This window comes from Panicum virgatum, chromosome 6K (genome assembly GCF_016808335.1).
Source record: "Panicum virgatum strain AP13 chromosome 6K, P.virgatum_v5, whole genome shotgun sequence".
Classification (NCBI taxonomy): domain Eukaryota; kingdom Viridiplantae; phylum Streptophyta; class Magnoliopsida; order Poales; family Poaceae; genus Panicum; species Panicum virgatum.
In genome coordinates, this window is record NC_053141.1 from 6,504,230 (window position 1) to 6,516,121 (window position 11,892).

Genomic DNA, 11,892 nt, shown 5'->3' on the forward strand with positions numbered 1-11,892 from the left:
TCGCCATCCATGGCCATGGCTGCCTGCCTTGCTGCATTCCTGCATTCCTGCCTAGCTAGTCAATTCGGACGACGCCATCGGCCACCATACAATACTTTTTTTTTCAATGAGGCCCACATACAATACTGTTCTGCACATTTCACGATCGACGCCTACGTGGCGCCTACGAAACGGGTCGCTCTCTGCGAGCAAAAGATGATGAAAAAAAAGGAAAGGAACCGGTTCATCGAATTTACTACCCTTTTTAGGACCTGGTTTGGTTTGGTTAATTCCACGTATGCATCATCAGAGTACTTTCCTCACCTCTGATCTCCTGCTGGTCATTCTTTACCCGCGTAAAAAAAAAATCAGTTACTTTCTCTCCTCTCAGTAACTAGTTAAATTCTAGGACCTGGTTTAGTTTGGTTAATTCCCACGCATGCATCATTAGCTAGACAGCTTTTTCTCGTCTCCCCCAGTCATTCTTTATCCTCGAGAAAAATCAGTTACTTTATTTCTCTTCTCAGTAGATTTTGTCTTGTAGTTTACTCGACATGACCGAATAAAATGCAAATCATATGATTGGCTTATGGCTTTTTTATTCCTGACTAAATCTTTATTTGCATGTAATATTCTATCGCATTGGGAACACAGGGTACACATAGAGACTAGTAGTACTTAACAATCTTTCAATCCGGCACTTTGAATTGTTTTCTGTTTTCTCCAATGGAGTGTCCGGGACAAGTGCGCTCTTTTCGCCATTTCTTTAGTGCAACGTCACAAATTGCGTGCACCTATGTTTATCCGATAAGATGATTCGAAGCAGTCTATCTATTGGTACATGTGCTGCTCTGTTCCAACTAGGTTGTTAAGTTTCCAATATGCTCGTGCCAAGCACGCCAAAGATTCCAATGTGCAAAGGAAAAATGTTTGCAACATTCCTCCGACCCACCCAACAGATCATCAATTATGTTTTTGTAGATACGGGCAAAATAAAACTAAGACGTCACATGTACAAAAGATTATCTCTAGTTTATGGTACATCTTTTTAGGAAAGTATCTTCGGTTTATCATGAAGCATCAGCCAGCATCCAAGTCATCTTGCAGCAAAATCTGGACATGTGCTGCTGGATCTTCTTGAAGCCTCAGCCCAATAGCCCAAAGAGTTAGGCTTGGCTATTTGGCCCGACAACAGCCCAAGAACATGAGTCCATGACTACCAGCACAAAGGTTGCACAATCATAGCAACGAAGACTTGAGTTCAACTAAACAACCACCATGCTATGTTCTTGCAGTTTTCCTTCCCAATATAGGTCTTAGAGTTGATCTTCTCTTAAGCATGCATACAACAGAGACAACATGACCTGCAGCAACATAATATTCATACCAACACTGCACATTCTTCTGGGACTAGGGTTTGCAGTGCCATCTACAGCTTCTAAGCGGCTTGCACCAGCTGAGGTGAAGGCAGCCAGGTACTAAGCGAGGGCTTGCCTTCCTACTCATTCTCGTCTATCCAATCACCATAGATCCTGCTGATCTTGTCAGGACCCTTCCACTTCTGAATGGGTCTTTGCACGTGCCCCGACCTCTGGCTGACGATGGTGGAACGCTGCGACTGGATGCCTAGATGGTACACGTCTGCGTGAGGGGGCATCGCGGTGGATGCAGCAGCAGAATCTGCAGGAGCTTTTGCAGAAGCACCAGCTTGCTTCGAGTCGGGAGTGGACGCGGCATCCCTGCTGACTATGTCGACAAGTCCCCCACCATACTTGTGAAGTTCTGCAATTATAGATGCAGCATGTTAAGACAAAAATACATCAAGAATTTGGGGTTTACAAATAAGAGAATAAGCACATGATCCAAACACCAGTCAGGCACCTGACAGTAATTTCAGTATTGCAATGAACACTAGTCTCTTACTAACAAATGGTCACCTCAGCCATATACATGAAATGGAAATGTTATGCAAGATAAAGACTGCAACAGAAATATCAAATATCCATAGCTGATCCTAAGGTAGTGCAAGATAAAGACTGCAACAGAAATTCAGATGTCTGTAGCTGATTCTCAGGCAGCACAAACACAAACCATAAAAAACAGAGGTACGCGGGCAAGTGACATTCTCTGAACAGCACCCAACAGCTCATTGACTGAATCTAAGATGAAAACTTGGCACGAGATATGAAATGGTCATGTTAAATTGTACAACTTGAAGTACCAAGTCACGCTATTTCCAGTAATAAAAAGCTTCATTGGAAAGGATTTTTTTTCATGCTGGCACCCAACTCAACATAATGTACTCATTATTTGAAGAGACAAAAGTAGAGAGCTATATTCTGAACAATGATACAGCCTCAATAAGGAATCACAAAGCTTGAAAACATCTCAAACCTCATCGGAACTGGAGAAGACACTACCTGTCTACACTTACCAGCAAGGTTTACTAATAAACCCTAAACATCTCATACGCACAATAGATTTCCTCTAGAAATTCACTAGCACATGAAAAGCATAGCATACATTTCCAAGTTCCAATCATAAATGGCTGAAAAATAATTTACGAAACGAAAGTTCAAATCAGAGTATGATCCATGAAAAAACCACATGTGCCAGCATCGTTTACATCATAAAACATAAACATCTTACAACACCAAAAGATTTCTAGTAATTTACAATTGTATTGGAAACCAAATCTACTTCCCATGACACAAGACAGAAAAATATTCCGATAAAACAATATTTCAAAATTGTGCTACTATATATTGTTGCTAATCATGAAAGACTTATCAATATCTATGTTTTTAAAGCGGTAAAGCGAGGCGAGGCGATCCACCACCGCCTTATCGCTAAGGCGGGCTAAGGCGAGACCTTAAGCAAGGCGAGCCGCCACCGCCTTGTCGCCTAGGCGACGCCTTGAAAACAGAGATCAATATTGCAACCTACCAAACCTAGGATCCTAAACAGGGTCAGCGATGAAAACACTATCAATGTTGCAACCTACCAAACCTAGGATCCTAAACAGGGTCAGGGATGAAATGGAGACGGCTAACATTATAGACTCCAATGTTTGAACTTTCAACTAGAAGAAATAATATAATGATGTATCATTCACAAACTACCTACTTGAAAGATACAAAGAGTGGGCATATTCAGTTTTGGCACAGGTTGAATCATAACTGAATACATTAGACCCTATATGGATGAAGCAGGAAGTATAACAAACTATAATGATTAAAGGCACATATGAAACCCGAGACTCACCAGCTGCTCCATGAGCAAAGTGGCACTTGCTCCCGAACGGGCAGTACCCAGTCATCTCCCACTTGTTACAGATCCTCGTCTTCCAGTTGGACGGCTTCTGCACCATTCCCACGGTGACAGTGGAAGGATTGTATCCCCCACTGCCAACCGTGGGGGAGAGACTGATGGCCACGCTCTCCCGCGCCTTGGACTGCTCATCATGCAGGAATGTACAAGCGTCGCCGTAGGGGCAGCCCTCCTCAGTGTAGAACTTCTTGCAGTGGCGGCCCTTGTACGCCCTGCCCCCCTGCGAGCCACCTCCACCACCGTCCCCAGCCACGACGCTGCCGGAGGTCATGATGGGGATCTGGTGCTCCTCCCGCTGCTCAGTGGCCTCCTCGTGCGCGGCCACGATCTCCTGCCAGTTGGGCGGCGGCTTGCGGAGCTCCTCCATGCCGTGCGCGAAGTTGCAGTTGGTGATGTAGGGGCAGGTCCCGGCCCGGAACTTGCAGCAGAGCTTGGTCTTGAAGAACATCTTGCCGATGGCGCGGGACTTGCTCGTGCTGTTGCTGCCCCCGCCGTCACCGCCGCCTCCTGCACCACTGCCCCCTGCCCCGCCGCGCGACTTCTTGCCCGGCGGCGGCTGCTCGCTCCCCGCCCGCGAGGAGGGGTTCCGGTCACCGTAGCCGGGGTCATTGTTCCACTGGCGGTAGTCGTCCTCGGTGGCCCAGATGGCGGAGTCCCCACCTGCTGACGGCGCCGCATTTGCCCAGGCGTCGGGGCCGGCAGCGTCCGGGATGATGTGGATGGCGTTGGTGTAGTCCATCCCAGCAACTGTCCTCCCTCCAAATGTTGGGGCCCAAACCCTACCCTTCAACGTGAGCGCGCCCGCTCGGAGAGGGCGGAGAAGAAGAACCTAGTTGGACCACAGATCGACGTAGGATGGCGGACCCAGGAATTGAAACTAGGGTAGGCCTAGCCAAAAAAATTCAAAGCAAAATCAAGTACATAATAACCAAATTTGCAATAAGATAACTGAAAAGGTCTCACAACAAGTTCAATTCAACATATTATTTTGGTAACAGAGCAATGTTTCAGTTCATGATTAAAATAATTAAAAAGTATTAACCATGACTAAAACAGAGTTCAATTCAATAAAATAATTAAAAAGGGCTTATTTGTCTTGGCTTCATGATTCCAGAAAAGCTCACAACTAAATTTTCACGTAACACGCAACAACTCACCAAATAATCACTAATTCCCTAGTCTGCTGATTGCAATTGGAGCAAAGAGAGAGAGAGTAGCAGTACCAATCAGTAGCGACGGACGGAGAGCTGCAGTGGGCGACGGCGGCGGGAGGCGACGGGCCGGCCGCAGCAAGGCGCAGGCTGGACCAAGCGAGCAGACGCGCCCGCAGGCCGCAAGCCGTAGCCGCGCGGCGCGCAGGGCGGCGGGTGGAGCCGCCGGCCGCGCAAGGCGCAGACGCGCTGCGCGAAGGGGCGGCAGGGCGGCGGCCGGCGGGAGGGTGCGGCGCGCAGGGCGGCGGCGGCGGCGCGCGGGCGGCGGGCGGAGGCGGGGCCGCGCTGCCGTCGGGGAGAGGCGGGGCAGGAGCCAGGCGCGGCCGTCAGGGTTGGTCGGGGGAGTGGTTGGGGAGCAGGCGGTGATCTCCTGGGAGCCGGAACTGGGCTTAGGGTTCGCTTGTTGGGCCATTTCTTTGATTCGGGCTACAAATTCTATCTACTAGAATTTTTTTACCCAAATTCCTGTGGAGATCTCTTCCACGTGAAATCAGCCCATTTGCGCTGCCAGCAGCATGGGCTATGTATGATGGGTCCGGTCGCTTCCTCAGGATTGGTGCGTTTAGAGCAACTCCAACGGAGAGACTAAATTTGAGCCCCTATATTGCTTTTAGGAGCCAGCCTATAAAAATTTAGGGGCTTCAAACTCCAGCAGGGTGACTAAATTTAGAGGGTCTCCAGTTCTAGGGACTCTGGACCAAAATTTAGTGGCCTCCCCAAAATGGGGGCTCGTATAGGGGCCCGGTTGGAGATGTTTTTTCTATTGGGAGACTAAAACAAGAGATAGAGTCCCATTTAAGGGCTCGGCTGGAGTTGCTCTTAGATCCTATAAAAATTTGAACAAAATTGTAACAATTTCAATCGAAGATTAGAAGGACTAAATATGATTTCATTATAAAACTAATTACACGGATGGACGAAAAATTACGAGACGAATCTATTAAGTCTAATTAATCCATCATTAGAGATTGTTTACTGTAGCACGACATTATCTAATCATGGTCCAATCAGGCTCGGTCCTGAGATTTCAGGGGCTCCAGGCGAGACTTAAATTTGGGGCGCGTCCATCTTACACGCTGTGAACAGAATCCCACGCGAGGACTGCGGGAGGCCGACGCGTCTTACTTGTCCGCGGACCAAATCATCACCGCCTGGTTAGCCTCGCTTCCACAGCTTCTCCATCGCACGACGTCTCCTGCCCCGTTGCGGCTGCGCCGGGTGCTCGTACGCACAACACCGGCACCAGCACAGTGCACGCGGCGCGGTCGGCCACGGCGAGGATGAACACGCCAACACGCGTCAGCCACCCGGACTGCCCACGGGCCAGGAGTGCGGCGGGGCATCGAGGTTTTGACTAGCTCCGGCGGCCAGCCGGCAAAGGTGCAACCAAGCTCCCCATAGGCGCAGGGCACGTGCGGGCACACGCTCCCGTGGTTGACGGCCTGGTAGTGGAAAGATTGGTGAGAAATTAGCATAAAACTCTTCCCTGATCATTTATCTCCTCTGCGTCAATTGTTTCACCTTTTGCCGAGCTCCTTCTCCGGCCAAAAATTCCTCGCCGTCATTCACTCTTTCTTCAATTCCTTTCACATACGCCATGCACAGCAGCTCAACAACCCATTTGAGTCGCTTGTGAGCTAAACTTTCGCCACAATCACCTTCTCACCGTGTTCTTCCTTCTCGGGCGCCACCGAGCCGAGCCGTCAAGCACGCCGGTGAGCAAGGCCATTGTGGCTATGGGGATCAGTGTTGTGTGGTCTACAGGATGTGAGGAGGTGCATAGGAGAGGTATAAGCAGTTTTCGGAGTCGTTCCATGGCCGGAGTGGCCGGAACGCGGCGCGCCACTGTGGCCGTGCCGTGGCCGAAGGGGCCGCCGCGGAGCTCCCTGCTTCGGGGTCTTGAGGCTCGGCTGGGACCCATGGCCTCTTACTGCGGTTGTGCTGGTACTCCCCGAGCCGATGGCTGACAAAGGGAAGCACTGCAGCAGCCGGCCGCCGTGGCCGCCCTCGCCGGAGTTGGGGGGCTACCGCTGCTGGCCTGTGTCTGTGGGGAAGCCAAACTCAGCTCTCTCTCTCTCTCTCCATGTCAAGTCACGAGAATGCAATTTTTTTGTTCTGCTATGTTTTGCTCCATGCCAAGTGCCTAACAGGTTGCCTAATATTGATGCTGCATTTTCTACACTTTATATTGCTGTTAAGCACGTTCCCTTCTCTGGTGATAAAGTGAGTTTTTTTGAACTTCGATTTTTAGTATTTTGTATGTCAGGTTGCACTGAAATCCAAACAGCATGAATGACTCAATTCAGAGATGGTGTTGGTGGAGCAAGTAAATGAAACATGAAAGGCCAAATCCCATATGCATGTTAACAGGCTATATAAATATGTCAGATATGAAGTATTTCTATCATCCTACAATATAGCTTATTATATTGTTATATGTTCACCATTATTCGTATGATTTCTTCCAACATTTCTTTTCTACCATTGAGAAACTTTTTCTACCATTAATTTAATTGCCTAAACATAGTATTTTTTTCCTTGAAAAATATCAGAATGGGGACTATTTGCTCAATCTCCTACGATTATTTGTTTAGGAGGTTTCGGTTCAATGCCCTGCAATACTTTGTATTCTGTATCTGTATACCTCACAAGCGTTGTGGTTCACACAAAATTATAAATTCTTTCCGGGATAAGCAGAGATGTCCAGTTCAATATGGTTTATTCTTCTACACACCGACAACAAAACATGTACGGGAATAGTTATCTACCATTTTAATGTAATGTCTCTATTTATATGAGCACCAAGCACTCAGAGTTTGCATCTGTTCTCAGGTTTTTGTTGGAGAACTTTCCAGGAAGCAGTGTTCAGAAAATATAATGGAAGTTAGGAGGTAAGTTGTCTCTGGTGTTTCTAAAAGTTTGACGGCACCACTATCTAATCAAATTTGGTAGCCTAATCAACATATTTAACTATAATTATTTTATCAGTTAATGCATTCCTATATTGCTTCATATTTAATTTTCTTTGTTTTTGTTTGGTCATTGTTGCTGGGATGGGAGACGAAAGCATAGATAGGAGTCAACAGTCCATACTCCAGATACGTTGCCTCCTAGGTATTCAGTTTCAGGGTTTTAGGTATGAACCTATGTGAAGTATAATGTGGTTACTCATAAAAAAAACTGATGATTAGGTAACTGAATTTTAAGACATTGTTTTACAAGGAGGTAAGAAGCTACATATGCACGATGTGTTCAAGGTCCTGCTCAAGCTGCTGACTCTATAGGCTGTGGTCTGTCGATAAAAGAACATGAAGGCACATACAGAAATTGCATGGAGCAGCCGTATACAGGAATTGTATGAAGAAGCCCTACAGTAAAACTTATTCATCTCTACCTTCCACCATATATGCGATCTATTGTTAGTTCTTGGTTGTTTGGTTTTCGCAGCTGTGGTGGACTGAAACCCTTTTATATATGATTAGATTTTAAAGAGGTGAAAGATGTCATTTGCATTATGTAGAAACTATGCTGTTGAAGTGAGCATTCAATTGTATTATCACAAAGAAGATTGTAATATGTTAAAACCTCTTGCTTTCCAACACGAGATGCTACTAATTCATGGTCTACATAACATTTTGTCTATGCTTTGTAATCACATAATTTTTTACAATTTACTCAATTGATACATTTTTCTTTAGCCTTTGCCGATCTGAATAACTGGCCATTAGGCCATCGTTATAAGACTGTTTCATACCGGCTGGCCTTGCCTTTTCTTCTGGGAGTGTCTATCCGTCACCCGAGTGAAATGCTTGCACTGCTGACTCGATTTTTTTCACCGTTGGATCAAAATCCAACACCTATCCTTCATCTTCTACCTCCTGACATCCTTTCTTCCCCAGCGCTCCTGCCGTTCTAGCGTCGGCCGCCCACCCGCCGCCTAGACCCGCCGCCACCCCTCCGGCGTGGGCGGGCTAGGGCGGCGCCGGAGCTCTGGCGCCGCCCTAGCCCACCCTCGCCGGCCGCCGCGCCAGCCCCTCCCACTGCCGCCTCCCGCCGCCGCCTCCCGCTGTCGTCGCCCCCCCCCCCCCCCCCCCCCGCCCAGGCACCGGCCCGACCGCCTTCCTCTACCGCCCGGGCCAGTGGCGCCACCGCCGCCAGCCTCACCGCCCCGCGCCCACCACCACCGCCAGGCCGGCCTGCCGCCGCCGACCCTCCTTCTAAGGCCGGCAGTTGTCGGGTGCCACAATTAGGGACACCCTAATTGTGGTACTAAGATCGCTTTTAAAACACGAATACCTGTTAAGACAACTGGGCCCACGAAGGCCCACGGCCTGCTTCCTATTCGGAAGAAAGGAAAGGACTCAAAGAAGCCCAGCGTGCGGCCATTCATGTCCCCCTCGAGCCAGTGGAACGACCTCCGCCTCGCTTGAAGGTCCCTCTCGGGCCCGCAGGGCAATCTCCGCCTCGCTCGAGGGTAGCGAATCTACCTTCGAGCGGGTGACCAATCTCCGCCTCGCTCGAGGGTAGCGAATCCACCCTCGAGCGGGTGACCAATCTCCGCCTCGCTCGAGGGTAGCGAATCCACCCTCGAGCGGGTGACCAATCTCCGCCTCGCTCGAGGGTAGCGAATCCACCCTTGAGCGGGTGACCAATCTCTGCCTCGCACGAGGCCGTCTCTCGGCACAAGGGACAAACGGCCCCACCGCCCAACCGACCGCCGTATGAAGGCATTAAAGGCCAGCCACTCCGCCACGACTCAAAGGACGGGCAGCGTCAGACTGTCACTCCCACAGTGGATGTGACCGGCGCCCCATCCACTGACCCCGGTCACCGCTCCGCCACCCCGATCGCTGTAGCAACAATGTGGGCATTCAATGCGGGACAAGACAAGCTGGCGCCGCCCCCGTTGCTGTTCTGCCGACATCAACCATCCGGACTCACCTCCTGCTGGGGAAGGGGTCCGGCGATGTCACGTGTCCTTCCGAGAGGGGCACTCTGCACGCACGGGCAGGACCCCGGACCTCCCCTTTGTGGGGTCCGGGACTTCCACGCGCTCCCGGACCTTCTAGTGTGCACGCTCACACTCCGACCAGGGGGTCCGGGACCGTCCCACGCCATTACTACCGCCGGGACACTGCAGGACGACCGGCGCAATCTTCGCGGGACCAAGGACGGAACCCAGGACGACAACGACGCGCGCCGCCTTCCCACAGTACACTTTCTATAGTGTTCGACCACAATACCCCCGCGATTTAAGGGGAAACGATGACTTCCATATCCCCACTCATGTGCACCGCTCTTCCTTGTGACTATAAAAGGAGGAGGTGGGCTTCCTTAGGCGGGGTGGGCAGCAGGTTCTCCGGTTTTTCTCCCTCAGAAAGGCCTCAGCACTACTGAGCACTCACCTCAACCGACTCCACTCCTAGCAGAGACTTGGGAGCTTCCCTCCCTCTCTCGCTTTGCTTGTATCCCCTACTACAAGCACTCCGGGTGCAAGATAATACAGTGCCCTCGCACACCCCCTTTGCTGGACGTACGGCCCCGCGGCCGGAACCAGGATAAAACCGTGCGTTACTGTGTTGCCTCTTGCATCATCATCTGGGACGAGGAAACACGCAGCATTTACTAGTTGGGATTCAGGCCCCCGGGTCGGAACACCGACAGCAGTGGGCAGCGGCACCCCCCAGCAACCCCGAATCCTAACCTCGCCAAAGTTGCTCGCCGGAGTTGGAGAAGAAAGGGAGGAAGGGAGGATTTGAAGAGAAAAAAATTCGAGTGAGGAGATGGCTCAAATCGCTCATGTGAGTGATAGCTTTCCCCTTTCTTTTTCTTTTTGCTTGAATTGACGTGTTTTTAAAACGAATACACTCAAATACAATCAGAAGGCATTATACATTGCGACTACGCAGACAATCCACGCTTTCCCAACAGGCACGGCGTTAGCACGCCAACCTTCCTAGTGCGTCCTAGCTTCCTGACCGCCCAGCCATCGCGCGTGGTGCCGACATGTAGCGACTATCGTGGAAGCTCACTACTACAAAAAACGATTCGTAGGAACATCTCGATTTTTTTTCAGAAACAGATCAAAATTGCACCCGTTGCTACAAATGAAGCGAGGTTACTGTATCATCCGACCCGCCCCTAAAAAAGCATTTTTAGGGTGGGTCACTCCCTCTCCCGCCCCTAAAAATGAATGTTATTTTCAGCGGCGGCTCATGGCGTCACCCAACTCTAAAAAGTGCATTTCTAGGGGTTGATGATGCCATGAACCTCCCCTAAAAATAGTGACATTTGTAGGGGAGGGTCATGGCCTCACCCGTCCTACAAATGAATTTTTAGGGACGGGTGATGGCATGGCCCGTCCCTACAAATGGTTCCACGCAAAAAAATTTATAATTTTTTTATATGATCTCGGATGAAGTCAAACTTTATATCAAAATTATAGAAAATGACGAGATCTAAAACTTTGTAGTCGATAACCTTTTCATTTAAGGCCATCTAGTGGTAAAAAAAATTATAAGTTCTCTAATAGCTAAATTTCATATAACTCAAGTCATACCTTAATTTTCCACAATTTTAACATTTATATACACTAAAATATACTGGACATATTTTTTTCTTCTATAGTTCACAATAAGCATAGTGTAGAAGTTTCACATTTTTTATTTTATTTTGCTATATGTAAATAATTAAATGAATTTTCAGATAAAATAGAAAATATTTTTAGGGATGGGTGATGGCGTCACCTGCCCCTACAAATCAATTCCCGAGTTAATATAAAAAAATAGTATACCCCATAGAGTCACAAATAGTTGTGTAGTATAGTGGTAAGAAACGTACGCACGAGGTTGGCGGTTCGAATCCCAAGTGATAAAAATCATAGCTTGACACTACAGTACTAGTAGTGATGGCTAGTTGGCTAGGATAAATTTTTTTTGTTGTTTTTGATTTTTTTTAATTTTCTAGACAAGGATTTGTAGGAGCGGGCCACGGCATGACCCGCCCCTAGAAATCGATTTTTAGGGACGGGTCATGCCATAATCCGCCCCTAAAGATCATGTTTAGGGGCGGGTGCATTACTCGTTTCTGAAAATGACATTTTTAGCTGCGAGAACTAGAAGCGGATACCGCATCCGCTCCTAAAAATATGTTTTTATCTATCCCTAAAAATTATTTTTGCAGTATAGTCATCGCGGCGGCGGTGCTTGCGGCTTGCCGCGCTCGAATGCTCGGCGCTTTGCGATCTCGATTCTCCGACGGCCAGCAGGGCAATAGGAAAGGACGATTGGAGTTCAGGAAAGGGCATTTCATCTACCCATACTTTGAAGTTGGAACTGCTTAGCCAGCTAACTTGCATAACTTATATGTGACT

General features: G+C 48.7%; 1 protein-coding gene and 1 long non-coding RNA gene across 2 annotated transcripts; one reads left to right on the top strand and one right to left on the bottom strand.

Moving 5' to 3' along the window:
* Positions 1-1,196: 1,196 nt before the first annotated feature.
* On the bottom strand, positions 1,197-4,751 carry LOC120711472 (zinc finger CCCH domain-containing protein 56-like). Its single transcript, XM_039997016.1, has 3 exons — positions 4,533-4,751; positions 3,244-4,197; positions 1,197-1,761 (listed from the first exon to the last, which is right to left on the bottom strand). Exons 2-3 carry the CDS (start codon positions 4,046-4,048, stop codon positions 1,478-1,480), a joined length of 1,089 nt encoding a protein of 362 aa, XP_039852950.1. The 5' UTR covers positions 4,049-4,197; positions 4,533-4,751; the 3' UTR covers positions 1,197-1,477.
* Positions 4,752-5,697: 946 nt separating this feature from the next.
* On the top strand, positions 5,698-8,135 carry LOC120713879. The gene is made up of 2 exons (XR_005691310.1): positions 5,698-7,268; positions 7,353-8,135. It is a non-coding gene; the product is annotated as an uncharacterized LOC120713879 (long non-coding RNA).
* The last annotated feature ends 3,757 nt before the right edge of the window (positions 8,136-11,892 follow it).

What these genes read in the sequence shown, in the direction of transcription:
- LOC120711472 (XM_039997016.1), bottom strand. Translation starts at nt 4,048, where the DNA reads ATGGACTACACCAACGCCATCCACATCATCCCGGACGCTGCCGGCCCC. An exon ending in CTTTGCTCATGGAGCAGCTG is followed by an intron (nt 1,762 to 3,243) that starts GTGAGTCTCGGG and finishes CTATAATTGCAG; the next exon opens with AACTTCACAAGTATGGTGGG.